This window comes from Channa argus, chromosome 6, assembly GCF_033026475.1.
Source record: "Channa argus isolate prfri chromosome 6, Channa argus male v1.0, whole genome shotgun sequence".
Classification (NCBI taxonomy): Eukaryota; Metazoa; Chordata; class Actinopteri; order Anabantiformes; family Channidae; genus Channa; species Channa argus.
This window is the reverse complement of record NC_090202.1, coordinates 11,432,676-11,459,551: the sequence shown is the minus strand read 5'-3', so window position 1 is coordinate 11,459,551 and position 26,876 is coordinate 11,432,676. Positions and strand designations below refer to the sequence as shown.

Genomic DNA, 26,876 nt, shown 5'->3' with positions numbered 1-26,876 from the left:
GTCATTTAGCAGACGCTTTTATCCAAAGCGACTTACAAGTGTACTTACAAGCGACTTTTCCTTTTCACCATATTGTATTGGTGTATTACTGTCTGGGTATATGTTATTATTAAGAAGCTCTTTAATTATCTTTTTTTGTATGTGTGTGTTTGATGTGTGCTCATGAGCAGGGTCAAGAAAGTGACTCGTCAGAGACCTCAGTACGTGGACCACGCATCAAGCATGTTTGTCGTCGTGCAGCTGTGGCTCTTGGACGCAATCGGGCAGTGTTTCCTGATGACATGCCCACACTTAGTGCCTTGCCTTGGGAGGAGAGAGAGAAGATCCTATCTTCCATGGGGAATGATGGTAAGGCACACATATTCAACCCCTCATTTAATTTTGTGGACTTGCCAGTGTGGTGATAATAATATAACGATTAATAAACCACAGCCCGAGCATGATAATAGGCTTCAGTACACATTTACCAAAACTATTTTGGTTATAGTTCAATGACTTATCAGGTCACACCTATTTGTGCAAATTCAATGATAAGAGTAGAGAAAAACACTAAGTTAAAGAGAAAAGTGATACACGTGATCAGAATTATCACGCTACTCTGCACAAAACTTGCCATATCTGAATAGAAGCCTGAGTTAAAAGTTATTTATGACACAACATCTGTGTAAAGGTCTGAAATAGCTGTGCCCCATGCAGTAATGATATACTAATGAGAAGAGCCAAGGATTTCAGTCATCAATGAGAGCACAAGTATACAGTGAATTGGTGATAAAGTGAGAGGAGTTTGGTCACTCATGTTCCTGTTATTTGGACTGGTTTTATGTCATGTGGCAACATGAGATTTTTTGTGAGCCAGGAGGATCTGATGTTAGTGCCATATCAACAGTTAGCAGTATAATTCCCTGTAATACTGTATTCGAGAAAAAGTTAGAAATACAGTGCCTTGCAAAAGTATTCATACCCCTTGAAATTTTCCACATTCGGTCATGTTATAACCACAAATTTAAATATATAAAGAAACTAACACGGGGGGTGGCTGTAGCTCGGTTGGTAAAGGCAGTCGTCCACAGGGTCAGTGATTCAATCCCCGGTCCCAGACATATGTCGAGGTGTCTCTGGGCAAGACACTGAACCCCTAACAGCCCATTCCTAGCTGTGCAGTGCTTGTCCAAGCCTGGTAGAAATTGGGGAGGGTTGCATCCGGTGTAAAAACTGTGCCAAATCAACATGTTGACAATGATTCGCTTTGGCGACCCTGAACTCATGGGATAAGACAAAAGGAAAAAAAGTGATAGACCAACACAAAGTGGGACATAATTGTAGTGGAAGTGGAAGGAACATGAAAAATGCTTTTCAAAATGTTTTTACAAATAAATATCTGAGAAATGTGGTGTGGATTTGTATTCACCCCCGAGTCAAAACTTTGTAAAACCACCTTTCGCTGCAATTACACCTGCAAGTCTTTTGGGGTATGTATCTACCAGCTTTGCAGATTGAATTTTAAACCATTCCATTGGCTGTATGTTAAGGGGGGTTGTCCGGCAGGAATGTGAACCTTAGAACCTGCCCTGTATTCTAGCTCCATCCATACTCCCGTCAACTCTGACCAGCTTCCCTGTCCTTGTTGTAACAAAAAAGCATCTCCACAACATGATGCTGTCACCACCATGGTTTGTTCAGGGTGATATCAGGGCAGTGTTAGGTTTCTACCGAACATTACATTTATGCCAAAAAATTCATTTTGGTTTTGGTATCATCTAACCAGAGCACCTTCTTACACATGTTTATTGTGTCCCCATCCTGGCTTTTTGCAAATTGCAAATGGGACTTCTTTACACAATGGTTCTTGCCACTCTTCCATAAAGACTTACGTATATAGGGCTTTTCTACCTATTGATACCTATTGGTAGTGCTTTACACTGCTTCTTATTCACCCATTCACACTCATACTCATACTCATACACCGATAAGTGTGTGTGTGTGTGTTGCTCCTGGTAGGCAATTGGTTCCACTGGATTTTAATTAGGGGTATCAGAGTAAAGGGGGCTGAATACAAATGCATGCCACACTTTTAAGATATTTATTTGCAAAATATTTTAAAAACCATTTATCATTTTCCTTTCACTTCATAAATATGTGCCACTTTGTGTTGGTCTATCTTATAAATCCTCAATACATTTATGTTTTTAGTTGTAATGTGACAAAAGTAAAACAGGTATGAATGCTTTTGCAAGGCTCTGTATATATGTATAGACACTGAAGTGCTGCCTTTTTTGTTTTATTTTTGTTTTTGCATTTTGTGATGCTTTGTGTACTTAAGTTTGCGTGTTCTATGCAAAAGACTTTTCCTGTGCTATTTTCTTGCCAGGCCCAACATTTTTGTCTTAAATGGTGGGTACTACTCAAGTACCAAAGTAAACGAGTACTACTGTTTGTCTGTAATGATAGCATCTAATGATGTGTCTCCTCTTACAGACAAGTCATCAGTTGCAGGCTCCGAGGAGGCAGAACCTCAGTCCCCTCCCATAAAGCCACGAGAGACAAGGCAAAAAGCTGTTCAAGAAGCTCCTCTCAAGAAAGGGCGTCGATCTCGACGCTGTGGCCAATGCTCCGGCTGCCAGGTTCCAGAAGATTGTGGTGTCTGTACGAACTGTCTCGACAAGCCAAAGTTTGGAGGACGAAACATTAAAAAGCAATGCTGCAAGTAAGTCCCAGCTGACATATTATGTTTGCCTATTGCTGCCTATTACTTGCTATTGTTGTGAATAACATTACAAAACATTTGTTTTAAATAGAATTTTAAGGAATTTGTGTAATTATCCGCAGGATGAGGAAGTGTCAGAACTTGCAGTGGATGCCCTCAAAAGTGTTTCTTCAGAAGCAAGGCAAAGGCAAGAAGGATAAGAAAAAGAACAAGCTGTCTGAGAAAAAGGAGGGTCCAAGTCTAGTTAAAGGACCAAACTCAGAGACTGGCCCTAAAACTACTCCTGCACTACCAAAGGAGGAGCTCCACCGCAAAAAGAGTGAAACTCCTCCTTTAAAGCTGGCAGAGGAGAAGTCCAGACAACAGCCTTCATCAAAGCAGTCATCGCCAGCCCTTGCACCCTCCCCTGCCCCAGTTGAACCTCCCCAGACCCAGAGCACTGTCCAAGCCCAGGCTCAATTTCCAGATGCCAAACAGCTCTCAGTCATGAGCGCTGTTGGTGGCAAGAAGGGACACAAACCACAGCAGCATGTACCAACCTCATCCTCCTCATCCTCTTCCTCCACCTCATCATCTTCTTCATCCTCATCTTCTTCTTCCTCAACATCTTCAGCTCAGAATTCACCTTCCCAGTCTACACAGTCTCACCAAGCCTCACAGCAGCTGCAGCAGCAACGGCCGCTTAGTAGTCAAGCACCTTCAAAAAAGGATGCTTCACTCAAGATTCCTCTGAGCGAACCCAAGAAGAAGTCTCAGGAGCAGTCGTCACAACAGCAGAGCTTAGCAACAACAATTTTAGATACAGGTAAAAAACTGAATGCACTTTAAAAAAAAAAACTTTTTAAAACATGTAATACACATTTTTAAATACGCATTTTACTCAGCTGCATTGTTACTTGTCCTGTCCCTTTTTCATAGTTGAATCAAAACCATCGAAGAAGCTAACTTCTCGCAGTATTCCTCCATCTGCTAAACAGAGACCAAAGGACAAGGTAAGAAGTAGTTACAGTGTTTCTCTACATTCATTCTGACAACAAGTTTGAATAATGGCTGTATAGACTACATATCATTTCTACTATTCATCCTCTTCTCTTTGTTCTCTTATGTAATAACATGAGAAGCCACTGACCACTAAACCCCCCAGCAGCAGTACTTTAAACTGGCTGAGCACTCCCTCGACTAGGGGCCAGGTGAAGTCCAGAGCGCCCTGCGACGGAGTGCATCGTATCAGAGTGGATTTCAAGAGGGACCATGATGTGGAGAAGGTGTGGGAGGCTGGCGGCCTTAGCCTGCTCACCTCTGTGCCTGTTGCACCCAGGGTGCTCTGCTTCTTATGTGCAAGTAGTGGAAATGTTGAGGTAAAAGCTTCTATCTGAAAAATTTACATTTATATTTCTCTTTATTATGAGATTATTTAAACTTAACAATTACTGTGTTTTCACCTGACCTTCTCTGTCTTCTGTTTTCATATCTTTCTCAGTTTGTCTACTGTCAGGTATGCTGTGAACCCTTTCATCTCTTTTGCCTGGGGGAATCAGAGCGCCCTCTTCAGGAACAGTTTGAGAACTGGTGTTGTCGACGTTGTCGATATTGCCAGGTCTGTGGACGCCAGCATCAGAAAACTAAAGTAAGCTATTCAGCAATTCTGTTCATTTTAAAGCTTACACAAAAAAGCTTAGTTTAGCATGCCAGTGTTCAAAGGCGAATCTTACTTACTTACTTACTTACTTACTTACTTACTTACTTACTTACTTGTATGGTTGTCATTTTAAGATTATGTATATTTGGCCCATGCAACCAAGTGCCTGTTGGGTTGTTTGTCATGAATACTGGTTATTGGTTATTGGTCAATCAGTAACCTGTGAAAGCAAATTTGAATGTTAAGGAAACAGAATCATTGCAGCTAGTTTTTTTTTTTAAACAGACTGCCAAAAGAGCACTAGATAATTTGTTCATTTAACTGGCTTTTATCTCTTAGTGAAGATTTGCAATAAGAGCAGCAGGTCTCTGCCACCCAACACAGCATGTAGCTCAAAAGTTGAGAAATCTCAGCTCTTGGCAAGACTGCTGTGATGTCAAATGGTGGAGATATGTCATATCAAAGACACGGTGCTGCATAATCATAAACCTTCATGATGCACCTCTAACATTGAAATGTTTTTCATCACTGTTTAAATATAAAATTTAACAGACACAAAAAATGTGCTGCACTATATACATTGTATGTTGTAAACACTTTGCCTGGGCAATTTGCTGCAGAAATGAAAAAAAGTTGCAAGTAGTGGGTGTTTAAGTGACCGCCAAGCTCAGTTGTATACAGCTCACACTATAGCTGTTGTTATAATACCTTTGATATGGATGTATATCCATCCATTAATACCATTATTAATGGCCCCCTCAGTAAACTAAGGTGAATACTGCCATTATCCGGTGGATATATTTGTTACGAATTTGCTGTGGGCACTGTTTGTCTCTTTCTTGTTTGATATTAATAATCTTATCTCAATTTTGACCTCTCTCACTGTAGCAGCAGCTGCTAGAGTGTGATAAGTGCCGTAACAGCTATCACCCGGAGTGCCTGGGTCCTAACCACCCCACCAGACCCACCAAAAAGAAGAGAGTCTGGGTAGGATCACTCTTTCTTTAGACATCCTTTCCACACTTTCACTATTATGTACAGTAACTGTCACAGTTGCACCACTTGTCTAATCAAACCTTAGCATTATGCTGACACATTATCCTCTTACCTCTTGTTTTGTTCATACATTTTCCAACTTCTTGTTATTGTTCTAATTACATTCATGTGGCCCTCTAACAAACAGTGGCTATGAAAATATTTTGTTTCTCTTGCTTTTGGACAGTTTAAACTCTAACCAACTCCCCACAAGTTTCTTCTATGTTTTCACTGTTAATGTGTTTCTTCTCATCAGGTTTGCACCAAGTGTGTGCGCTGTAAGAGTTGTGGAGCCACTAAACCTGGGAAGTCGTGGGATGCCCAGTGGTCACATGACTTCTCCATGTGTCATGACTGTGCCAAACTCTTTGCTAAAGGTGAGTGACAAGCATTCTGAGTCTAGCACTGGTGCTTCTTCTGAACAACGAACACAGATTTCATAATGTGACTGGTTTGGACTTAGACAGAAATAACATCTGGTACTTTTCACTGTCTTCTCTCTCAGGGAACTTCTGCCCACTGTGTGATAAGTGCTATGATGATGATGACTATGACAGCAAGATGATGGAGTGTGTCCGTTGCAACCACTGGGTTCATGCCAAGTGTGAGAATCTGACAGGTTAGTAGAACCAAATCAGCCTTAACTAAAATCATGTTAAAACACAAGTTTATTTTACACTACTCACAAGTACAAAACAACAGATACTGTGACGTCATTTCCGTAGTTTCGAAATGGCGGTCTGTTCAAACTGTGTACACGTTTTCACGCAGTTGCAAGAAACCATCACACTTTTGGAAAACGAACTAAGAAAAAAAAATGAACTTATCTTGGGGTTTTCCAACGTTGCCGCCACACAAGCGAAGCACCTCGCAGCTCTTAATACCTCGAGCTACATGGAACAAACAGTTTCTATCCACCCAGCTGTTTGTTCAGTGACCCAGGACACCGATGACACGCTGCCGTGGTCTGGCCCTGTTGCTACTGCTGGAATAGCGATGCCAACCCGCGGCCTTCTGGCCCTGTCGGATGACCAACGGCCTGTCCCGACACGGGCCTGCTCCTCGCCGCTGACACAGGAGGCCTGGATTACGGCTAAAAGGAGACATCGGACGACACCTGCTGCAGCTAATCTTGTCAACCAATCCATTGGACCACCTTCCCCGGTCCAGATGGAGAACCGTTACACTGTTCTTGAAGAGCTGGAAAGTCCGACTTCCCCGGCGGCGGTTCCCTGTGACTCCCTGCCTCGTGAGATACCACACTGCTCCACCTCCCGCGGGCAGCGCGGTCGGGGCCTGCTGCCGGGGCCTCGCCAGACCAGACGTGCCACCGCCACCAACACCATGCCTCCAGAGAGGAATCCACATGCTCCTCCTCGGCGCACCTCTCCACCGCACCGTCCTCCCGGTCCGACCATGCTAATTATTGGCGACTCCATCGTTAGAGACGTCCGCTTAAAATCAGCTAAAACGTTTTGCTTTCCTGGAGCCACAGTCACTGACATAGCGGAGAAAATTCCAAACCTGATTGAAAGACATCCTACAGCAACAAAAGTAGTGATACACGTTGGCACAAATGACACCAAACGCTAATGCAAGACTAATGCTCATACTGAACCAAAACCCAAAACTATTAAATGTGGATTATTAAATATTAGATCTCTCTCTTCTAAATCTCTGTTAGTAAATGACTTAATAAATGATCATCAAATTGATTTACTTTGTCTCACTGAAACCTGGTTGCAGCAGGAAGAATATGTCAGTTTAAATGAGTCAACCCCCCCAAGTCATATTAATTATCATGTTCCTAGATGCACAGGCCGAGGTGGAGGAGTAGCAGCAATATTTCACTCTAGCTTATCAATAATTCCTAGACCTAAACATAGTTATAACTCATTTGAGAGTCTTACTCTTAGCCTTTCACACGCAAACTGGAAAACTCAAAAACCACTATTATTTGTTATCGTGTACCGTCCTCCAGTCCCTTATTCAGAGTTTTTGATTGAATTTTCTGATTTTCTATCTGATTTAGTGCTTAGTACAGATAAAGTCATTATAGTGGGTGACTTTAACATTCATGTAGATGCTGACAGTAACTGCCTGAGCACTGCGTTTAATTCATTACTAGATTCAATTGGTTTTTCCCAAAATGTAAATAAACCCACTCACTGTTTTAGTCACACATTAGACCTTGTACTTACATATGGCATTGAAACTGATAATTTAATAGTATTTCCTCATAACTCTCTTTTGTCTGACCATTTTCTAATAACATTTGAATTTACAATAACGGACTATACAGCAGTTAGGAAAAAATTCCACTACAGCAGATGTTTATCTGAAAATGCTGTGAATACATTTAAAGAAATTATTTCTTCATCTTTTTCACCACCATGTGTCAATGCTATGGTGAGTAGCCATCTTACTCCTGTACAAATTGATTACTTAGTTGACGATTCTGCAGCCTCATTGCGTATGATACTAGATACAGTTGCCCCTCTGAAAAAGAAGGCAGTGAATCAGAGGAGGCGACCTCCATGGTACAATTCACAAATGCACAGCTTAAAGCAGGCGTCACGAAAATTAGAGAGGAAGTGGCGTTCCACTAATTTAGAAGAATCCCGGTTAGCCTGGAAAAACAGTTTAAAAGTGTACAAAAAAGCTCTCCGTGATGCCAGAACAGCATATTATTCCGCACTAATAGAGGAAAACAAGAACAACCCCCGGTTTCTGTTCAGCACTGTAGCCAGGCTGACTAAGAGCCATAGTTCTGTTGAGCCTAGTATACCCTTAACTTTGAGCAGCAATGACTTTATGACTTTCTTTACTGATAAAATTGCAGCCATTAGGGAAAAGGTTCACCAGATCCTCCCTACAAATATTACAGATAGATCTTCATGTACAACAGCTCTAGAATCCTCAATAAGGCCCCAATCCATCTTAGACTGTTTTTCACCCATAGATCTCACTGAGCTAAGTTCAACTATCGCCTCCTCAAAACTAACAACATGTCTTTTAGACCCTGTTCCAACCAAATTGCTTAAAGATGTTCTACCTTTAATAGACACATTCATATTAGATTTGATTAACTTATCTTTAGAAACTGGCTATGTACCAAAGGCTTATAAAGTTGCTGTAATCAAACCATTACTTAAAAAACCCTGTCTTGATCCAGGTGATTTAGCCAACTATAGACCAATATCAAATCTCCCGTTTATTTCTAAAATCCTGGAAAAAGTAGTTGCAAAAAAATTATGTGATCACCTTTACAGGAATAATTTGTATGAAGACTTTCAGTCAGGATTTAGAGTTCATCACAGTACAGAAACAGCACTAGTAAAAGTCTCCAATGATCTTCTCCTCGCTTCAGATAATGGACTTGTGTCCGTACTCGTCTTACTAGACCTTAGTGCCGCATTTGACACCATTGACCACAACATTTTATTACAGAGACTAGAACATAGATTTGGGATTAAAGGAACCACATTACATTGGTTTAAATCTTATCTGTCAGACAGATTCCAACTTGTTCATGTTAATGATGACTCTTCTTTATGCACCAAAGTTAGCTATGGAGTTCCACAGGGCTCTGTGTTAGGACCAATACTTTTTAATCTGTACATGTCACCTTTAGGCAAAATTATTAGGAAACATTCCATAAACTTCCACTGCTATGCAGATGATACCCAGCTCTATTTATCTGTGAAACCAGAAGATACTAACCAATTAGTCAAACTTGAAGCATGTCTAAAAGACATAAAGACCTGGATGTCCTACAATTTCCTACTTCTAAATTCAGACAAAACTGAAATCATCCTCTTTGGGCCTAAAAACATGAGAAATATGCTGTCTAACAATATAGTTACTTTAGATGACATAACTTTGGCCTCCAGTACTGCGGTGAGGAACCTTGGAGTTATTTTTGACCAGGATTTGGCATTTACGTCACATATAAGACAAATCTCTAGAACAGCCTTCTTCCACCTACGGAACATTGCTAAAATTAGAAGCATCCTGTCTCAAAGTGATGCCGAAAAACTGGTCCATGCATTTGTTACTTCTAGGTTGGACTACTGTAATTCCCTACTTCTGGGGTGTCCTAATAACTCTCTAAAAAGCCTTCAATTAATCCAAAATGCTGCAGCAAGAGTGCTGACTGGATTAGGAAAGAGAGATCATATTTCACCTTCACTAGCTTCTCTTCATTGGCTTCCCATAAAATCTAGAATAGAGTTCAAAACCCTCCTCCTTACATACAAAGCTCTTAATGGTCAAGCTCCATCATATTTAAAAGATCTCATAGTTCTGTATCGCCCGATTAGACCACTTCGATCCCAAAATACAGGCCTACTTGTGGTTCCCAGAGTTTGCAAAAGTAGAATGGGAGGCAGAGCCTTTAGCTATCAAGCTCCTCTCCTGTGGAACCAGCTTCCAATCCAAATTCGGGGAGCAGACACCCTCTCTACTTTTAAGACTAGGCTTAAAACCTTCCTTTTTGATAAAGCTTATAGTTAAACTGCTCACTCAACCTGAACTAGCTTTTCTCTATACATTTACTTGTCACTACTGTATACCATTAATTCTATATCCTACAACCTGCACGATGCTTTGTTGTTGCTTTTTTGTTGTTTTGTTGTTGCTTTTCTTGTTGTTTTGTTGTTGCTTTTTGTTGTTGCTTTTTGTTGTTTTGTTGTTGCTTTTTTGTTGTTTTGTTGTTGCTTTTCGTTGTTGCTTTTCGTTGCTCTTTTCTTTTCTTTCTCCACTTTCCACTCACCCCAACCGGTCAAGGCAGATGGCCGCCCACCCTGAGCCTGGTTCTGCTGGAGGTTTCTCCCATTAAAGGGAGTTTTTCCTCTCCACTGTTGCCTAGGGCTTGCTCAAGGGGGATTTGTTGGGTTGCTTCTACATACTTGTGTAGTCTGGACTTTATTCTGTAAAGTGCCTTGAGATGACTTTGTTGTAAATTGGCGCTATATAAATAAAGTTGAATTGAATTGAATACATTACTGTTTTTAGTATTTAGCACACAATTGTCAGTGTCTGTGCAGCTGTCCTCTGAGTACGGTCATGTTGATGAGATACAGGAAGGAGATAAACTTAATGACCTGCTGTTTTTCTCTGTTTCTCAGATGAGATGTATGAGCTGTTGTCAAAGCTTCCAGAGAGTGTTGCCTACACTTGTACCAAATGTACTGAACGTCATCCGGCCGAGTGGAGGACAGCTTTGGAGAAGGACCTTCAGGGCTGTATTCGCCATGTCCTTACTGCGCTGCTCAACTCACGCACATCCACACACCTGTTACGTTATAGACAGGTTAGACACAAATACTCTGGCATCTCCTTTGGTGGTTTTGCTACAAACTTCTGTGATTTGGTTTGCCACTGTTACCATGTTGTATTTTTTTTTTGTATTTTGAAATTATGGCATTTTTAAAAAATGTAGAGTAATGTATTGTATTATGATGCTGCACTCAAGAATACTGAGCAATTATTGATGGAAAATATAAAACAGCTGAAGCTTCAACCACAGCTAAATGAGCAAATCAAGTAAGCTTTTCTTGGTGTGTAACTTTCTGACTTTATGGCAGGCGGTAAAGCCTCCAGAGCTGAACCCAGAGACAGAGGAGAGTCTTCCATCCCGTCGTTCCCCAGAGGGCCCAGATCCTCCTGTGCTGACTGAAGTCACTCCCACACCTCCTAGTGACTCTCCTGCAGACCTAGAGTCTGTTGAGAAAAAGATGGATCAAGGCCACTATAATTCAGTGGTAAATATGTTAATTTTCAGCAGGATCACTGCTGTTCTGAAATACAAGAGGCAATATAGGAAGTATGATGTCTACTAGGTTTTAGTTTAAATGTGCGCCAATCAGGTTCATGATTAACATTATATAACATTAAGACCTGTGCAATTTAATGCAATCCAATCCAGGTACATAATCCTATGCCTATGTGTATATTAATCTACTGGGGCATCGGGGGTTTTGTGTAAGCTACCCCCTGGAAGCAGTCAGTTCAGTTAAGCTTTAAACTGAACTGAAAGACAACTGTAGCATGCACAAACATTTTTTTTCTGTGTGTGTGTGCGTGCTTCACTTCTCTCCTAGTTGGAGTTTAGTGACGACATTGTGCGAATCATTCAGACGGCCATCAACAATGACGGTGGTCAGCCAGAGAGCAGAAAAGCCAACAGCATGGTCAAGTCTTTCTTTATTCGGGTAAGAATCTGAATTTATGCCAGTCGTCTCAGCACCACTGAAACACAATGTTAAATTGCAGTCCAGTTCACAAGTATTCAGACTTTGCAATTTATTGGTCATATCAAACAGGTTTTCTGTTTTCTTTGTGAAGTTATCTTAGGTTATGGTGGCTAAAGCTAAAGTATGACAATCTTGCATAAAATGCAAGTTATGCAACTGCTTTAGCAAGTTTATATGCAAAATTAATGAAATGTTTAAATGAAATCTTTGTTGCAGCAAATGGACCGAATCTTCCCATGGTTCAAAGTGAAGGAGTCCATCCTCTGGGAAAGGCAAAAAGTCTCTGCCAAGTGAGTGTCAGTCCAACCATAGTCAGTACAAAAGTATCAATTGCACAATGTTAACTGTGCAAGATCCAGCTGTTCTGAGAAATTCATTACAGATATTTACCATTGTGTGATAGGTTGTATAACCTTTTTTTTTTGGTATTAAATTTAGTTAATAATATATAAGATGTTAGGATAAAAATATTCAAACTATTGTTAATGAAGCAGTCCACTTCTGCCACCAGGCTCACCTTCACTTCACGTAACCCTTCAATTATCAGTAATTGTGAATTTACAATTTAAAAAAAACTATTTAACAAACAAGATCTGTCAGCCATCAATAATTGGACTTCTCTGAGGCTCACTTTAAACCTTAAGAAGCAAATATTACTGTCCATCGACTGGCCATTCAAGTCTGGGTTACAGAAGCTGTTGGAAGATACTCACTATGTTAGGATACATTTTGGAACATGTTTCTGGCAAAGAAATCACATATCCTACCTTTAATCAATATCCCCCCTGCAGGCCGCACTCTCAGTTTTATTATTGTGAGGTGCCATACTTAAAATATACTTAAACTTAAAGTATAAGCTGTGTTTGGCATACTCCTGTAATTTGAAATCATCCAAAAAGAGCATACATTTTCAAGAACCGGGGTCTGTAATTATTGAAATGAAGAATAAATTGTTGTTTCTGTAAATAAGAAGGAATCAGAAAACAGTTAACTAATATTTCTACAGTGTGTGGGCTTGACCACCATCGTACAAACAACCTCTGAAATAGCAGCCTAGCGGCAAAATCACAATGTCACGATGATGTATAGTAGTTCGGTATCTTTTTAAATCTACAATGTTCTGTGAGGGTTTTCAGTTGTAGGAAATGCAGCTAAAATGCTTTATTAGCCATAACAGTAAAAATGTGTTTTAACAGAAAAGACTGTTTTAACAGAAATTAGTGGCAATTTAAACTCAATGGAGTAGATCTACAAAGTGCTTTTCTTCCAGCATACCCCACCTCAAGACAGTGACTGTGATTAAAGGTCAGTAGAGATTTAAAGCTGCAGTAATAAAATTGATTCCACAGTTTGCCTGATTTAATAAGGCCACTGGGCAACTTAGTGTTTTGTAGTTCAGTTCTTCTAAGCACATCTTACCTCAGACTTATGTATGGAACAGCAGATTGTTGATCAGTGTTTTATAATAATGATTACTAATGAAATGATGTATATGTAAATATAAATGCTTTTTAAAGAGATGAGTTATAATATTGGTTTATTACATGGACTTTCACAGTAGGGGGCCTGGTGGCCCTTGAGGGCTCAGGTAGGGCATGGGATGCAGAAGGCCGTGGGTTCAAATCCCACCCCACCAGGTGTGGCCCAACTCAGCCAATAAGCGCCACCGTGGTGCCGGTACCCAGCCTGGATAAAAGGGGAGGGTTGCGGGAAGAAGGAAATCCAAGATAAAAACTTATGCCAAATCAACGTGTGGAACACATTCCACTGTTGCGACCCCTGAAGGGACAAGCCAAAAGCCATTGGTCTTTGACATGGACTATCACAATGTTTATAGCTACTTTCAACTTTGTTAATAAGTGACATGGTATTACTGCTCTGCATGTGAAGAATTTCTTTCTATACACACAGTAATTCACTTGCTCACTGATATTTAGCTTTTACAGACTGTTGATTCTATAGTGTCTCAAGGTAAACTCTACCAGTGTAAAATTTCGCTTCAAGGCTCTCAGATACATATTTGTGGCCTAATTGTGGTTTACTTGTCAGTTTGGTCTACTGCATTGTATTAGTGCTCTGTTCTAGGAAACAAATTCCACCCTGTGGATTTAATTTGATCGATGCCTGTTTAGATGCTTGCAATGTCTTATTAAATATCACACTAGATACCAAGTGCTTGCTAAACTTGGTAAAACCTAAGCTTGACTTACTACTCAGGACATTTTCTGACATTTTATAATTCACAAAGTAGGACAAACTTCTAAATGGAAAACCACCAGTGAAGCTGCCTTGAAAGTGCATATTATTACCTACAGTATTAATCTGAGGTTTGACATATGCTGATATACAGTATGCTGTGGAAACAATCCCCACCAGAGAGATGTAACTCTGAACTTGGTTCTGAGCCTGTCTTCACTAAAGTTATAAATCCAGATAATGACTCACAAGGTTTTTGTATTAAGTAATTCAGGATTGTCCTGTTTAACTTTTTATAATACAACAACCACAATTTCACATTTAACAAGTGTCGTTTCACTTGAGTGTCGTTTCAAGAATTTTATTAAATAGTGTGTATATCTGTATGCTGTTGTTCACCAGCAGTGGGCTCCTTCCGAATGCTGTGCTGCCCCCATCCCTGGACCACAATTACGCCCAGTGGCAGGAGAGACAGGAACTTTCCCATGCTGAGCACCCCCATTTTATGAAAAAGATCATCCCAGCTCCTCGGCCAAAGACACCTGGTGAACCAGATTCTCCAACCTCCCCTCCTCCACTCCCTCCCTCTCTACCCCCACCACCCCCATTCCTACCTGGTAAACAATAGATATGTATACAAATACACACTCTTCAACACATTGTTTCATTTGCTGTTTTTCTTTTAAACTCATATAAACTTTGCTTTTGGACTTTCGTTCAGATTGTGAAGACAGTCCAGAACTGCCGCCTCCTCCTCCTCCTCCGGGCGTTAGCGACAACAGGCAATGTGTTCTGTGTCTGAAGTTTGGAGATGAGAATACTAATGTAAGAAATCTACTTGAAATCAATGTCAAGACCAAGAAATACTTTTCATTTGCACTTGCACAACAAACACGGACCTACTTCTGTTCATACAACAACTGAGGATGTGTACATGGATATGTTCTACACTACAAAATATAATGTCAACTCTAAACAGGGTTAGCGCTGATGCCTCACAACTTGAAGGTTGCAGGTACAGTACACTGGCACTGTGGACAATCTCCGTTGACATACAATTTTGTCTGGAATATCCCGGACTTGGGTGCTGATAAAATTTACAGAGTCAAACTAGAAAAGGCAATTTCCAAGGAAATTACGTGGGAGAGCTGTTAAGTCGCCCGGTAGAGGCCGACCGCTCAGAAGCTGCTGAGAGCAGAGGCGTTTGCACGTTCAAAGCCGCAAACGCTGAAGAGAGATAAATACGAACAAAAAGAGAAAGAAAGAAGATGACAATAAAAGGAAAAAATCCAAAATCCCAAGAAAAGTTGAATTCAGAAAAGAAAAAAAAAGTAGAAAGTAACAATGGAGGAAGTAAATAAGTAAAAAGTTGATATTTAAAGTGTAACGAAACAGAAAAAGAAGCAAAGTAAAAAGTTGCTATTGAAAGTGTAAAGAAAAAAGTAAGAAGTGAAAAAGCAACAACTTGATTAACAAAAGTTGAAAGAAGTAGTAAGAAACAAAGGAAAAGGTAAATATTCCCAAAGTTAAAAGAAACAAAGAAAGAAGCAAAGTAAAAAAGTTGCTATTAAAAGTGTAAAGGAAGAAGTGAAAAAGCAACAACTTGATTAACAAAAGTGGAAAGAAGTAGTAAGAAACAAAGGAAAAGGTAAATATTCCCAAAGTTAAAAGAAACAAAAAAAGAAGCAAAGTAAAAAAGTTGCTATTAAAGTGTAAAGAAAAAAGCTAGAAGTAACTACTTAGAAATGAAGGAACCATTTTAATGCTGAAAAACTGTTGAGAAAAAAAAGTTGAAAAGAGCTTTTAATTTGAAAGTGTGTTTCCTGTCTGTGTCTGTGTGGTAGTTTGTGTGTCCACTGTAGGGAGACTTCAAAACAAACTCATTTTAGCATTTAAATGCTAAATAATTAAAATAAGAATGATAAAAGGCTTTTATTTTGAAAGTGTGTTTCCTGTCTGTGAGGGTGTGTGTGTGTAGGGAAACTTCACCACAAAGTCATTTTAGCATTTAAATGCTAAAAAGTGGATAAAATATTATGAAAGGCTTTTATTTTGAAAGTGTGTTTCCTATCTGTGAGGGTGTGTGTGTAGGGAAACTTCACCACAAAGTCATTTTAGCATTGAAATGCTAAAAAGTGGATAAAATATTATGAAAGGCTTTTATTTTGAAAGGGTATTTCCTGTCTGTGAGGGTGTGTGTCTGTGTGTGTCTCCACTGTGTATGTTGAGGGAGAAAAACTCAGGTAAAGTGTGTGGACACAGCTCTGAGGCTGATTACATGACGTCATGCAGCTGTGTCCGTTACCATGACAATGACTGCTGCCTGCCTGCTGAGTCATGTGAGCCAAATGCAAAGGCAGGCTGGAAAAGTACTGAGACTATGCCTCGCAAAATGCTCAAAATATGAAAAAGTATTAGTCCTATCGAAACAATTCAAAAACTGTGAGTGACAAAAGGCTTCAATGAACACACTGATGTACTTTATTTGAATATACTCCATAAAATGAAGGCGTGGTGGCAATTTGAAAACAGCCCCCCGTTTGTGATTTGAGGAGAATTTAAGAACCTCTGTTATAATGGGCTCCAATGGGAGTTTCAGACGGCACTCTCTCCGCTTCTGGACTCTTGGAGAAAGAACCGTCAGTCCTGTCACTATGAGAGTTATATTTACTGAAAGAAGACAAAAATACCTACATTCTGATGTATAGTTTGTTTATGTAAGATTAAAGTTGATTGAAGGAAAGAAGGAAAAGAAGGAAAAAAGTTGCTAAAAGTGGAAGCTGAAAAGTTAGAGTGCGTGTGATGTCACCCACTCTAGCTGCTCCAACATTCCGCAATACACACTAATGGAAAAGTTGAAAAAGCTCCAAAAGTTGCCTAAAACTAAAACTGCGATTATTCAAAAAGTATAAAAGATACAAAGAAGCTGATCCACCCAGAAAAAGTTGAAAGGATCTAGACCCGTATAAAGTTTAAATGAAGTTTCTACTCCAAAGTATGATGACACAAGAGGCAGATGAAAAGTGGCAAGTTGAAGGGAAGTTTTAAGTGGCTTCCATTCATTTTCAATGGGAAAAAAAGTTGATAAAAAGTGAAATATAATAAAAAGTATAAAAGTTATTAATAAGAAAAGTAATAGCATAGATCTCCTAAAAGAGACCTACGTTTAGGAAGTGGAACGAAGTTTCTACGACAAACCGTCTAGGAGGAGATAGTGACCGAAAAACGGCGAAATAATAATAATAACTAGAAAAGGCAATTTCCAAGGAAATTACGTGGGAGAGCTGTTAAGTCGCCCGGTAGAGGCCGACCGCTCAGAAGCTGCTGAGAGCAGAGGCGTTTGCACGTTCAAAGCCGCAAACGCTGAAGAGAGATAAATACGAACAAAAAGAGAAAGAAAGAAGATGACAATAAAAGGAAAAAATCCAAAATCCCAAGAAAAGTTGAATTCAGAAAAGAAAAAAAAAGTAGAAAGTAACAATGGAGGAAGTAAATAAGTAAAAAGTTGATATTTAAAGTGTAACGAAACAGAAAAAGAAGCAAAGTAAAAAGTTGCTATTGAAAGTGTAAAGAAAAAAGTAAGAAGTGAAAAAGCAACAACTTGATTAACAAAAGTTGAAAGAAGTAGTAAGAAACAAAGGAAAAGGTAAATATTCCCAAAGTTAAAAGAAACAAAGAAAGAAGCAAAGTAAAAAAGTTGCTATTAAAAGTGTAAAGGAAGAAGTGAAAAAGCAACAACTTGATTAACAAAAGTGGAAAGAAGTAGTAAGAAACAAAGGAAAAGGTAAATATTCCCAAAGTTAAAAGAAACAAAAAAAGAAGCAAAGTAAAAAAGTTGCTATTAAAGTGTAAAGAAAAAAGCTAGAAGTAACTACTTAGAAATGAAGGAACCATTTTAATGCTGAAAAACTGTTGAGAAAAAAAAGTTGAAAAGAGCTTTTAATTTGAAAGTGTGTTTCCTGTCTGTGTCTGTGTGGTAGTTTGTGTGTCCACTGTAGGGAGACTTCAAAACAAACTCATTTTAGCATTTAAATGCTAAATAATTAAAATAAGAATGATAAAAGGCTTTTATTTTGAAAGTGTGTTTCCTGTCTGTGAGGGTGTGTGTGTGTAGGGAAACTTCACCACAAAGTCATTTTAGCATTTAAATGCTAAAAAGTGGATAAAATATTATGAAAGGCTTTTATTTTGAAAGTGTGTTTCCTATCTGTGAGGGTGTGTGTGTAGGGAAACTTCACCACAAAGTCTTTTTAGCATTGAAATGCTAAAAAGTGGATAAAATATTATGAAAGGCTTTTATTTTGAAAGGGTATTTCCTGTCTGTGAGGGTGTGTGTCTGTGTGTGTCTCCACTGTGTATGTTGAGGGAGAAAAACTCAGGTAAAGTGTGTGGACACAGCTCTGAGGCTGATTACATGACGTCATGCAGCTGTGTCCGTTACCATGACAATGACTGCTGCCTGCCTGCTGAGTCATGTGAGCCAAATGCAAAGGCAGGCTGGAAAAGTACTGAGACTATGCCTCGCAAAATGCTCAAAATATGAAAAAGTATTAGTCCTATCGAAACAATTCAAAAACTGTGAGTGACAAAAGGCTTCAATGAACACACTGATGTACTTTATTTGAATATACTCCATAAAATGAAGGCGTGGTGGCAATTTGAAAACAGCCCCCCGTTTGTGATTTGAGGAGAATTTAAGAACCTCTGTTATAATGGGCTCCAATGGGAGTTTCAGACGGCACTCTCTCCGCTTCTGGACTCTTGGAGAAAGAACCGTCAGTCCTGTCACTATGAGAGTTATATTTACTGAGAGAAGACAAAAATACCTACATTCTGATGTATAGTTTGTTTATGTAAGATTAAAGTTGATTGAAGGAAAGAAGGAAAAGAAGGAAAAAAGTTGCTAAAAGTGGAAGCTGAAAAGTTAGAGTGCGTGTGATGTCACCCACTCTAGCTGCTCCAACATTCCGCAATACACACTAATGGAAAAGTTGAAAAAGCTCCAAAAGTTGCCTAAAACTAAAACTGCGATTATTCAAAAAGTATAAAAGATACAAAGAAGCTGATCCACCCAGAAAAAGTTGAAAGGATCTAGACCCGTATAAAGTTTAAATGAAGTTTCTACTCCAAAGTATGATGACACAAGAGGCAGATGAAAAGTGGCAAGTTGAAGGGAAGTTTTAAGTGGCTTCCATTCATTTTCAATGGGAAAAAAAGTTGATAAAAAGTGAAATATAATAAAAAGTATAAAAGTTATTAATAAGAAAAGTAATAGCATAGATCTCCTAAAAGAGACCTACGTTTAGGAAGTGGAACGAAGTTTCTACGACAAACCGTCTAGGAGGAGATAGTGACCGAAAAACGGCGAAATAATAATAATAATAAAGAAAAGGATCTCATAAGTGTGAGAGCTGTGCTTACAGCTCTCCCACTAATAAAGAAAAGGATCTCATAAGTGTGAGAGCTGTGCTTACAGCTCTCCCACTAATAAAGAAAAGGATCTCATAAGTGTGAGAGCTGTGCTTACAGCTCTCCCACTAATTAACACAAAAAAAAATATGAATTGGGCTTAACACACATCTGACTGAGTCTGTGTTATTTAAACATTGCTGTCTGTTTTAGGAGGGTGGCAGGCTGTTGTACATTGGCCAGAATGAGTGGACCCATGTAAACTGTGCCTTGTGGTCTGCCGAGGTGTTTGAGGATGATGACGGCTCACTGAAAAATGTTCATATGGCTGTTCTGAGGGGAAAACAGCTAGTAAGTATGGATAGCTTGTCTGTGACAAGTCCCTATTTTATTTTAACATGTATTTATGGGACAGACATTTATAACCTGTTCTATTTTCTAATCAGTGCTGCGAAAAGTGTCAAAAGCCAGGGGCCACAGTTGGCTGCTGCCTCACTTCTTGCACCAGTAATTACCACTTCATGTGCGCCCGCCAGTGTCACTGTGTCTTCCTAGAGGACAAGAAAGTGTATTGTCCAAAGCATCGAGACCTCATCAAGGGAGAGGTTAGGAGATCCTATTTACTAAACGGCATTAATACATTTAGATTGCTTTAGATCCACCTTTTAAAACTTAGAAAATAAATCTTGTGTCAGGCTTAAACTTTAGCTTAATGTTTGTAATTTTCTGTTGGTGTATTTATTTCTTTAGGTCGTGTCTGGTTTTGAGGTGACCCGCAGGATCCTGGTGGACCTGGATGGGATTAGTCTCAGGAGGAAGTGGCTGGCAGGGCTGGAGCCTGAAAATGTCCACATGATGATTGGTAGGCGCATTGTTGGTGGATAAACATCCGTCTATTTATTTTACTTACTCATAAAATCTACATATACTTAAACATCATCGTTGCAGGTTCCATGACGATTGATTGTTTGGGGATACTGACTGAACTCTCAGACTGCAAACGGAAACTCTTCCCTGTAGGATACCAGTGAGTTTGTTTTACCTCATTATTTAGGCTGATATTCTTGTCTTGCTATTGAGTGCTATTAAGTACCACAATTACTATTCTTTAAATACTATTCTAAACAAATCAATTCTCTGGTTTTAGGTGTTCAAGGGTGTACTGGAGCACTTTAGATGCTCGAAAGCGCTGCGTGTATACCTGTAGAATTTTAGTTTGTCACCCTCCAGTTGAGGAGTCCGACCTGAAGAGCATGATGGCTAAAGAGGAGAATCGCACAATAGCACACAGCCCACCTCCCATAGCAGGTAATATTATTTATGTAGTCCATCTTTATTGTTATGAGTTACTGTATGCATCATACATGTACTATATGTTTTGTTCAACTTCTTTTGTGTTTTCTGTTTAGATTTTCCAGATCCATTTGAATCCCCAAGGCGCTCTGACACGCTTTCTCCTACTAACACCCCCAAGCTCAGGGTTTACACCAGGAACCGACACCCCAGTTACCCTCCTTGTCAGCGCCCACTGGGCCCAAGGCCCATGCCCTCCCCAGGTAAAAATATGCATTAAATTTCCTATTTTGAAGATTTTTTAAAACAATGTGTTTATAGTTTTTAAAAATGATTTCAATTTCCATTTATTTGATTTTGTAGGAGATACCTCTCAGCCCCAAAGCCATGAGATTGTGACGGTAGGAGACTCCCTAGTAAACCCGGGCATGCGGAATATTGACTCACGTCGCCACAGCTCCCCTTCTCTTTCTCCTCCTCCTCCTCACCAGATAAACAGACAGAGAGGTGTTACTGCATTTCCTCAAATTATGTCTCGACCGCTTTCCTCACCCCCACCCCTTATTCCTTCCCCTGCCAGAGACCCAGAAAAGTCCAAACACCTCAGCAAAGACTTGGCAAAGAGCCCACATCACAGAGATGATGAAAGAGGTAGGCTGTTCTCCACAGACAGGAACCGACAGGAACCATCTAAAGACCAGTGTTTGAGAGATGCTGTTAAGGAAAGAATATCAAGTCGAGATCAAGCTTTTAAGGACTGTGAAAAGAATAGGTCATGCAGAGATCTTGGGCAGAAAGACTCTGACAAGGGTGAACAAGCTGCCAGAGAGCCAGAAAAGAGGAGATCACTTAGTAGAGACCCAGGTCTGAAAGAATCTGATAGGGGAAGACCTTTAAGTAGAGATCCCTTGAGAGGCTCAGAAAAGGGGAGACAAGTAAACAGAGACTCTGAGAAGGGGAGACAAGCAAGCAGAGAAACGAGCAATAGAGAAACAGACAAGAGCAAATCATCCTCTAGAGAAGCCAGTTATAGGGACGTAGAAAAAGCTAGGTCACACAGTAGAGATATGGGGCTCATGGACTCCGAGAAGCATAGACAGTATAGCAGGGAGACAGGAAAGGACAGACCATCTAGCAGGGACTCTGACAAGGGTAGACCTCCCCCCAGAGATTCCAGTTATAGAAGCACAGAGAGAAACAAAGATTCTGGCTCAGGGAAAGATATTAACCCTGGCAGTCAATCCAAACATGCTGGAGCTGAGTGTAAGAGCCCCAGACTGGCACCTGCAGGCTCAGGCCAGTCCTCCCCTCCTGTGGGCACTGCTATTCTCACAAGTCAGCAGCTAGGTGGTAGCGCCAAGCAGACAGGCAAGCAAGGTAAACACGGAGGCAAAGACCAGGATGTTTCTGCAAGCCTTAGTATGTTGCCTCGACCCCGGTCCACCCCCACTTCAAACATCATTCAGCCTAAAGACAAGCCCAACTCAGGGAAGGAGAGTAGTAGTGGCACTGGAAATTTAATGCCAGCTTCACACCACAAGGAATCTATTGTTGGGAAATCCAGCTCCCCACAACCTTCATTTCAGAAATCCAATGCACGGAAATCAAATGATTACTCATCAGCTACAGCAGCAGCTGTAAAGCCTCTGTGGCCCTCAAGGACATCATTAGAAGACGATGCTGTCAAGCGAGGCTCAATGCACCTGGCCTCCTCAGCTGCAGCCTCGGCTGCCAAAGACAAACACCCAAAAGTTAAGACGGCAGGAAGCAGAGAGATGTCTAAAGACCGTGAAAGAGAGAAGACTCTCCAAAACAGCAACAGCAGCAACAAAATCCTCCTTCACAACAATACCACTAAAGCTTCTGGCAGTTCCAACATGCATGCTATAAACCCCAGCTCTCACAACACTAGCAACAGCAAAGCTCCAGTGCTTGGAAACAGCACCAAAGCACACGGGAAGGGTCCAGGGGACAAACATGAGAACCAGGGAGGAGACAAGTCCTCATCAAAGAGCAGAGAAAGCTACTCCTGTCCTGAGAGAAAGAACAGCTCCAGTCTGGACAACTTAACACAAAAGCAGCAGACTGGTTTAGCTCCAGAGAAAGGAGGAAAGTCTTCTTCCCAGTCTCACACCAAGCAAACAACTAACCAGCTGTCATTGTCGTCCAGAGAGAAAAAGCGGTCTGTTAAACCCCTCATTGTAACACCACTAAAGACTGATATAAAAACTGACCCTAATCGAACCAGCACCATTAGTGGCATTTCTTCTTCCTCCTGTCCAACAACCACTACCTCCACTGTTGCTCCTGCCGGCCAGGGGACCCATCACTCTGCCTGCTCCGCTCTTCTCTCCTCACCATCTGCTAGCAGTAGTGACAGCTCTGAATCTGACACCCAGACTCAGACAGAGGATGATGATCTCCACAAGGAGCGCTCAAACAGCGAGCTTAGAGACCACCTTGGCCTCCTATCTCAAGGCACTGAGGATGAGGGCGATGGCCCAGAAGATGGCCATGAAAGAAGTATGGATGATAAACATCACGAGGATGACAGTGACGGGTCAGGGTCAGCCAAGCGTCGTTACCCTAGACGCAGTGCCCGTGCTCGCTCGAACATGTTTTTTGGCCTTACTCCTTTCTATGGGGTTCGCTCATATGGTGAGGAGGACCTCGCTTTCTACAGCAGCGGAGATGGTGCCGGGGCCTTGGTTAAAAGGAGGCATGGTGGCCGAAAGAAGTCAGCGGAGGGGCAGGTAGATGGAGCGGATGATATAAGCACCTCCTCTTCTTCGGGAGACAGTGGAGAGGATGAAGACAGCAGATTGAAACATAGGGGTAAAGATCCTTACTATTACAACTTCACTCGAACAATAATTAACCCAGGTGAAGGCCTTCCGTCTATAGAAGGAATAGACCAGTGTCTTGGACGGGGCTCCCAGCTCCAGCGCTTTCTAAAAGATGAGGAGCAGCAGCAACAGAGGGCTCAAGGAAAGGCTGAAGAAGACATGCTATGTGCTTTGTAAGTACACAGAATTATATTGACGATATCATTTCATTTTGTGGTTATTTCTGTGGTCTCTGATAACAATTTTACATTTTGTCTTTGCTGTTCAACAGGACCTTAGGGAGGCAGAGTATTGGCCAGCTCGATGGCGTTGATGATGGCTCAGAGAGCGACACCAGCATCTGTACCACCAGCACCACAACCACTACAGCCACTTCCTCTTCCACCCCACATAAGAGCACCCCTAAGAGAAGGGGCAGAGAAAGGCACATTGAGAAACCTGACTCACTTGACACAAGCAAAGAGGCTGACAGCAGCGGCGGATCAGTGAGCAGCAACACACGAGAAAGCAGAAAAAACCAGAAAGAAAACTGTCTTCCTCTGGGAGGCGGCGGGGTCAAGACGCAGCCGCAGAATCAGGGTCAAGATCCTCTCGAGGCCCAGCTGTCCCTTAGCACAGACCTGCTTAAATCAGACTCTGACAACAACAACAGTGATGACTGTGGAAACATTTTACCGTCAGACATCATGGAGTTTGTTTTGAACACACCTTCCATGTCAATGCAGGCACTAGGTCAGCAGTCTGAGCCTTCTTCCTCACAGCTGCTTCTGGATGAGAGTTATGTTGGAGTGGATGTCAACCGGCGCAAAGACATTCTCTTTAATGACTTTCCTCAACCACTGCCCAGTGCGGAGAGTGGAAGTGTAGTGGAGAGTAGTGTGAATAGCTCCATATCTGTAGAGGAGCCATATCTTCCACTGGAGTTGCCCTCTGACCTCTCTGTTCTGACCACACGTAGCCCTGCTGTCAGCACTAGTCAGAACCACGCTGCTGGAAGTCTCATCTCTGATAACTCAGACCGCACCATGCTGGGCTTGACCTCTGACCCTGACACCATAGGTGGGGAAAAGAGTAGGGACAAGAAGAGAAGGGGATCAGGTGTCTCACCATCAGAGAATCAGCATGATGCTACAACACTGGGAAACAGGGACGGACACGTCACAGAAGGTCACATGACTCCTGAGCAGTTTATTCCCAGCCCTGCTATCAGTCAAGTAGCTGAACCCCTAGGTAACCAGGATGTTCCCAGGAGTTCCAGCACCCCTGGGTTGCCAGGTTCTCCCTCTCTGCCCCTTCAGGGCCAGAAATACCTCCCAGCAACAGCTGCAACTACAGGGAGTCCTAGTCCAGTTCCTGGACCAGGCCCATCCCAGGCACAGGTGTCCAGCCCAGCAGTCATCAAACCAGGCCCTGATAAGCTTATTGTGGTCAATCAGCAGTTCCAGCCCCTCTATGTCCTTCAAACTGTCCCTAATGGTGTCACCCAAAAAATGGGTGCCACAGGAGTGATGGACACTAGCTCTCCTGCAGTGCTAAGCTCTATGACGCTTACGACTGGGCTGAATACAGGGTTGTCCCCAGCCCAGCCGATATTTCCTGCTGGTGGCAAAGTCCTAGGCATGCCTCACCCCTCTCAGATCCATACCTTTACAGGAGCAGCACAGACAGGCTTCCAGACAGGAATCCCCAGCACCACCTCGGGGCTTCTCATTGGGTTGCCTTCTCAGCCCCATGACCAGTCCCAGATTCTGGTCTCTGAGGCTGGTCGACCGCACGAGTTGGGGCACAGTGTTGCCATAGTGTCCAGCCCCTCCTCTCTCACTTCTTCCCCAGCTGTACTAGCCTCTGCCCCTGTTAGAAAGAGGCCTATCTCTCGTCTTCAGCCAAGAAGAAACAAAAAGTTGTCTCGTTCTCGTAGTCAGCCTACTCTAGCGCCATCTGAAGTGGGCCCTCCTAATATGACCCTCATCAACCTGTCTTCCCCTCAGATCACTGCTAATATCCCTGGCCAACCAGGTAACTTGGTAGAGTTAAGCAGCATCCCGACTTCTCAGCGCAAGGTCCCGAATATTATTAAGAGGCAAAAATCCGGTGGGGTTATGTACTTCCCTGGTCCTGCTCAGCCCAGTATTCTGGGTCATGATTCCACTACTCATCTTTTGCCGTGCACAGTTTCTGGTCTCAATCCCAGTCAGTCTTTATTGAATGTTGTGTCTATGCCCCCTAGTGGTGCTACTGGTATTCTTGCACCAGGATCAGTCTCCCTCTCTACCCCTGTCCTCAGCTCTACCGAGATCACAGGGCCAATTAGCAACCTTTTGTTCAAGGCAGGTCCACCTGGCTTGGGCCTGTCAGATCAGCCAATGGTCCTTCAGTCAGCAGGAGGAGCCCCTCTGATGTCACAGCTTAGCTCCCCTGTGCAGACATCTATAGCCAGCAGCATCTGTGTCCTACCATCCCAACAGACTATAGGCATGGCTGTCACCCAGCAAGTAGAGACAGATGGCAGTAATGTCCACTTACAGCATCAATCTCACCCTCTTAACAGAGCCCAGACTGTGGACTCCAGTTCAAACACCACTGTTACTTTAGCCCCTGGGCCACCTACACCTCTAAGCCCAGGTAAGGGACGTGTTGTTGGCGTGTTCACACAAACACAAAGCTCTGCACAATGCCAAAGCAGCAGAACAACTCCTATTTCCAGATCATCAGAACAACGGCTGCTAAACTCCACCACAGCAATGACAGCAGCAGTCACAATTTCAGGAGCAGAAAAAGGCAAACAGAAAATCAAGAGGAGCAGACAGAGTCTGGACATAACCAGTGTGAAGAAGCTCAAGGCTTCTCAGACAGATGAGCTTCGCAGCAACCCTGCAGGACAACTCCCATTAAACCCAAGGTGAGGTAGCGCTGTTTTACAGGATCCTTGAGATGTCTCAATATTGTTTGCTCTTTTTATTCCTGTGTTTAAGAATACTAAGAGGAAATTTGCAATAACTTCATCAAGCATGCTCTCTGACGTCATTCACACACATTTAGATCATTAAAAAAATTAACAAGTTTTATTTTTTTAATGACTTTCTTACTATCAACTTTCATTAAGATTTTTCCTAGTCCTTGGTCACAGACTAAATGTTGTTTTCTGTGTAGTGTTCTACAACATGGTAAAGTTAACCTCTCCTACTAAATCTCTTAATAACCAAAATGTTTTGATTGCATTATGTTAAAAATTGTTCATAAGATAAGCAACAACAGTCTAGTGTCTTGTATTGTAACTACTAACAACGAGTTGTAGTAAGGTAAAAAAGTGCATAAAATATATTCCCAGTTTGAATCTTTCCCTTCTTTTTTTGCATGCAGGTCCAAAGAGCTGAGCTGCCCTGAACCCATGGACACCGGCAAGCCACCAGATAAGGCAACCAACAAGAGGTAGAGTATCAAAATGAGTCCTTAGTTTTTAAATCAACTGTATAACAGAGTTCTAATTCACATTCTAT

The 26,876-nt window shown here is 41.6% G+C and overlaps 1 protein-coding gene across 3 annotated transcripts in view; it reads left to right on the top strand.

Annotated features, from left to right (window-relative positions):
* The window catches only part of kmt2a (lysine (K)-specific methyltransferase 2A), a 45,851-nt gene that overhangs the window by 12,443 nt on the left and 6,532 nt on the right, over positions 1 to 26,876 (top strand). Inside the window, exons 4-27 of one of the 3 annotated variants that reach the window (XM_067507963.1) lie at positions 171 to 348; positions 2,476 to 2,704; positions 2,827 to 3,509; positions 3,623 to 3,696; positions 3,826 to 4,062; positions 4,185 to 4,331; positions 5,235 to 5,330; positions 5,635 to 5,755; positions 5,884 to 5,997; positions 10,508 to 10,692; positions 10,967 to 11,143; positions 11,483 to 11,593; positions 11,852 to 11,925; positions 14,234 to 14,448; positions 14,553 to 14,656; positions 19,454 to 19,591; positions 19,687 to 19,845; positions 19,991 to 20,102; positions 20,189 to 20,267; positions 20,388 to 20,548; positions 20,650 to 20,796; positions 20,897 to 23,552; positions 23,651 to 26,278; positions 26,740 to 26,808. In XM_067507963.1, the coding sequence (XP_067364064.1) occupies positions 171 to 348; positions 2,476 to 2,704; positions 2,827 to 3,509; positions 3,623 to 3,696; positions 3,826 to 4,062; positions 4,185 to 4,331; positions 5,235 to 5,330; positions 5,635 to 5,755; positions 5,884 to 5,997; positions 10,508 to 10,692; positions 10,967 to 11,143; positions 11,483 to 11,593; positions 11,852 to 11,925; positions 14,234 to 14,448; positions 14,553 to 14,656; positions 19,454 to 19,591; positions 19,687 to 19,845; positions 19,991 to 20,102; positions 20,189 to 20,267; positions 20,388 to 20,548; positions 20,650 to 20,796; positions 20,897 to 23,552; positions 23,651 to 26,278; positions 26,740 to 26,808 (8,894 nt within the window). Of the gene's footprint in view, positions 1 to 170; positions 349 to 2,475; positions 2,705 to 2,826; positions 3,510 to 3,622; positions 3,697 to 3,825; positions 4,063 to 4,184; positions 4,332 to 5,231; positions 5,331 to 5,634; positions 5,756 to 5,883; positions 5,998 to 10,507; positions 10,693 to 10,966; positions 11,144 to 11,482; positions 11,594 to 11,851; positions 11,926 to 14,233; positions 14,449 to 14,552; positions 14,657 to 19,453; positions 19,592 to 19,686; positions 19,846 to 19,990; positions 20,103 to 20,188; positions 20,268 to 20,387; positions 20,549 to 20,649; positions 20,797 to 20,896; positions 23,553 to 23,650; positions 26,279 to 26,739; positions 26,809 to 26,876 lie in introns of all 3 variants that reach the window. The other 2 variants (XM_067507964.1, XM_067507962.1) reach the window with 2 other exon arrangements.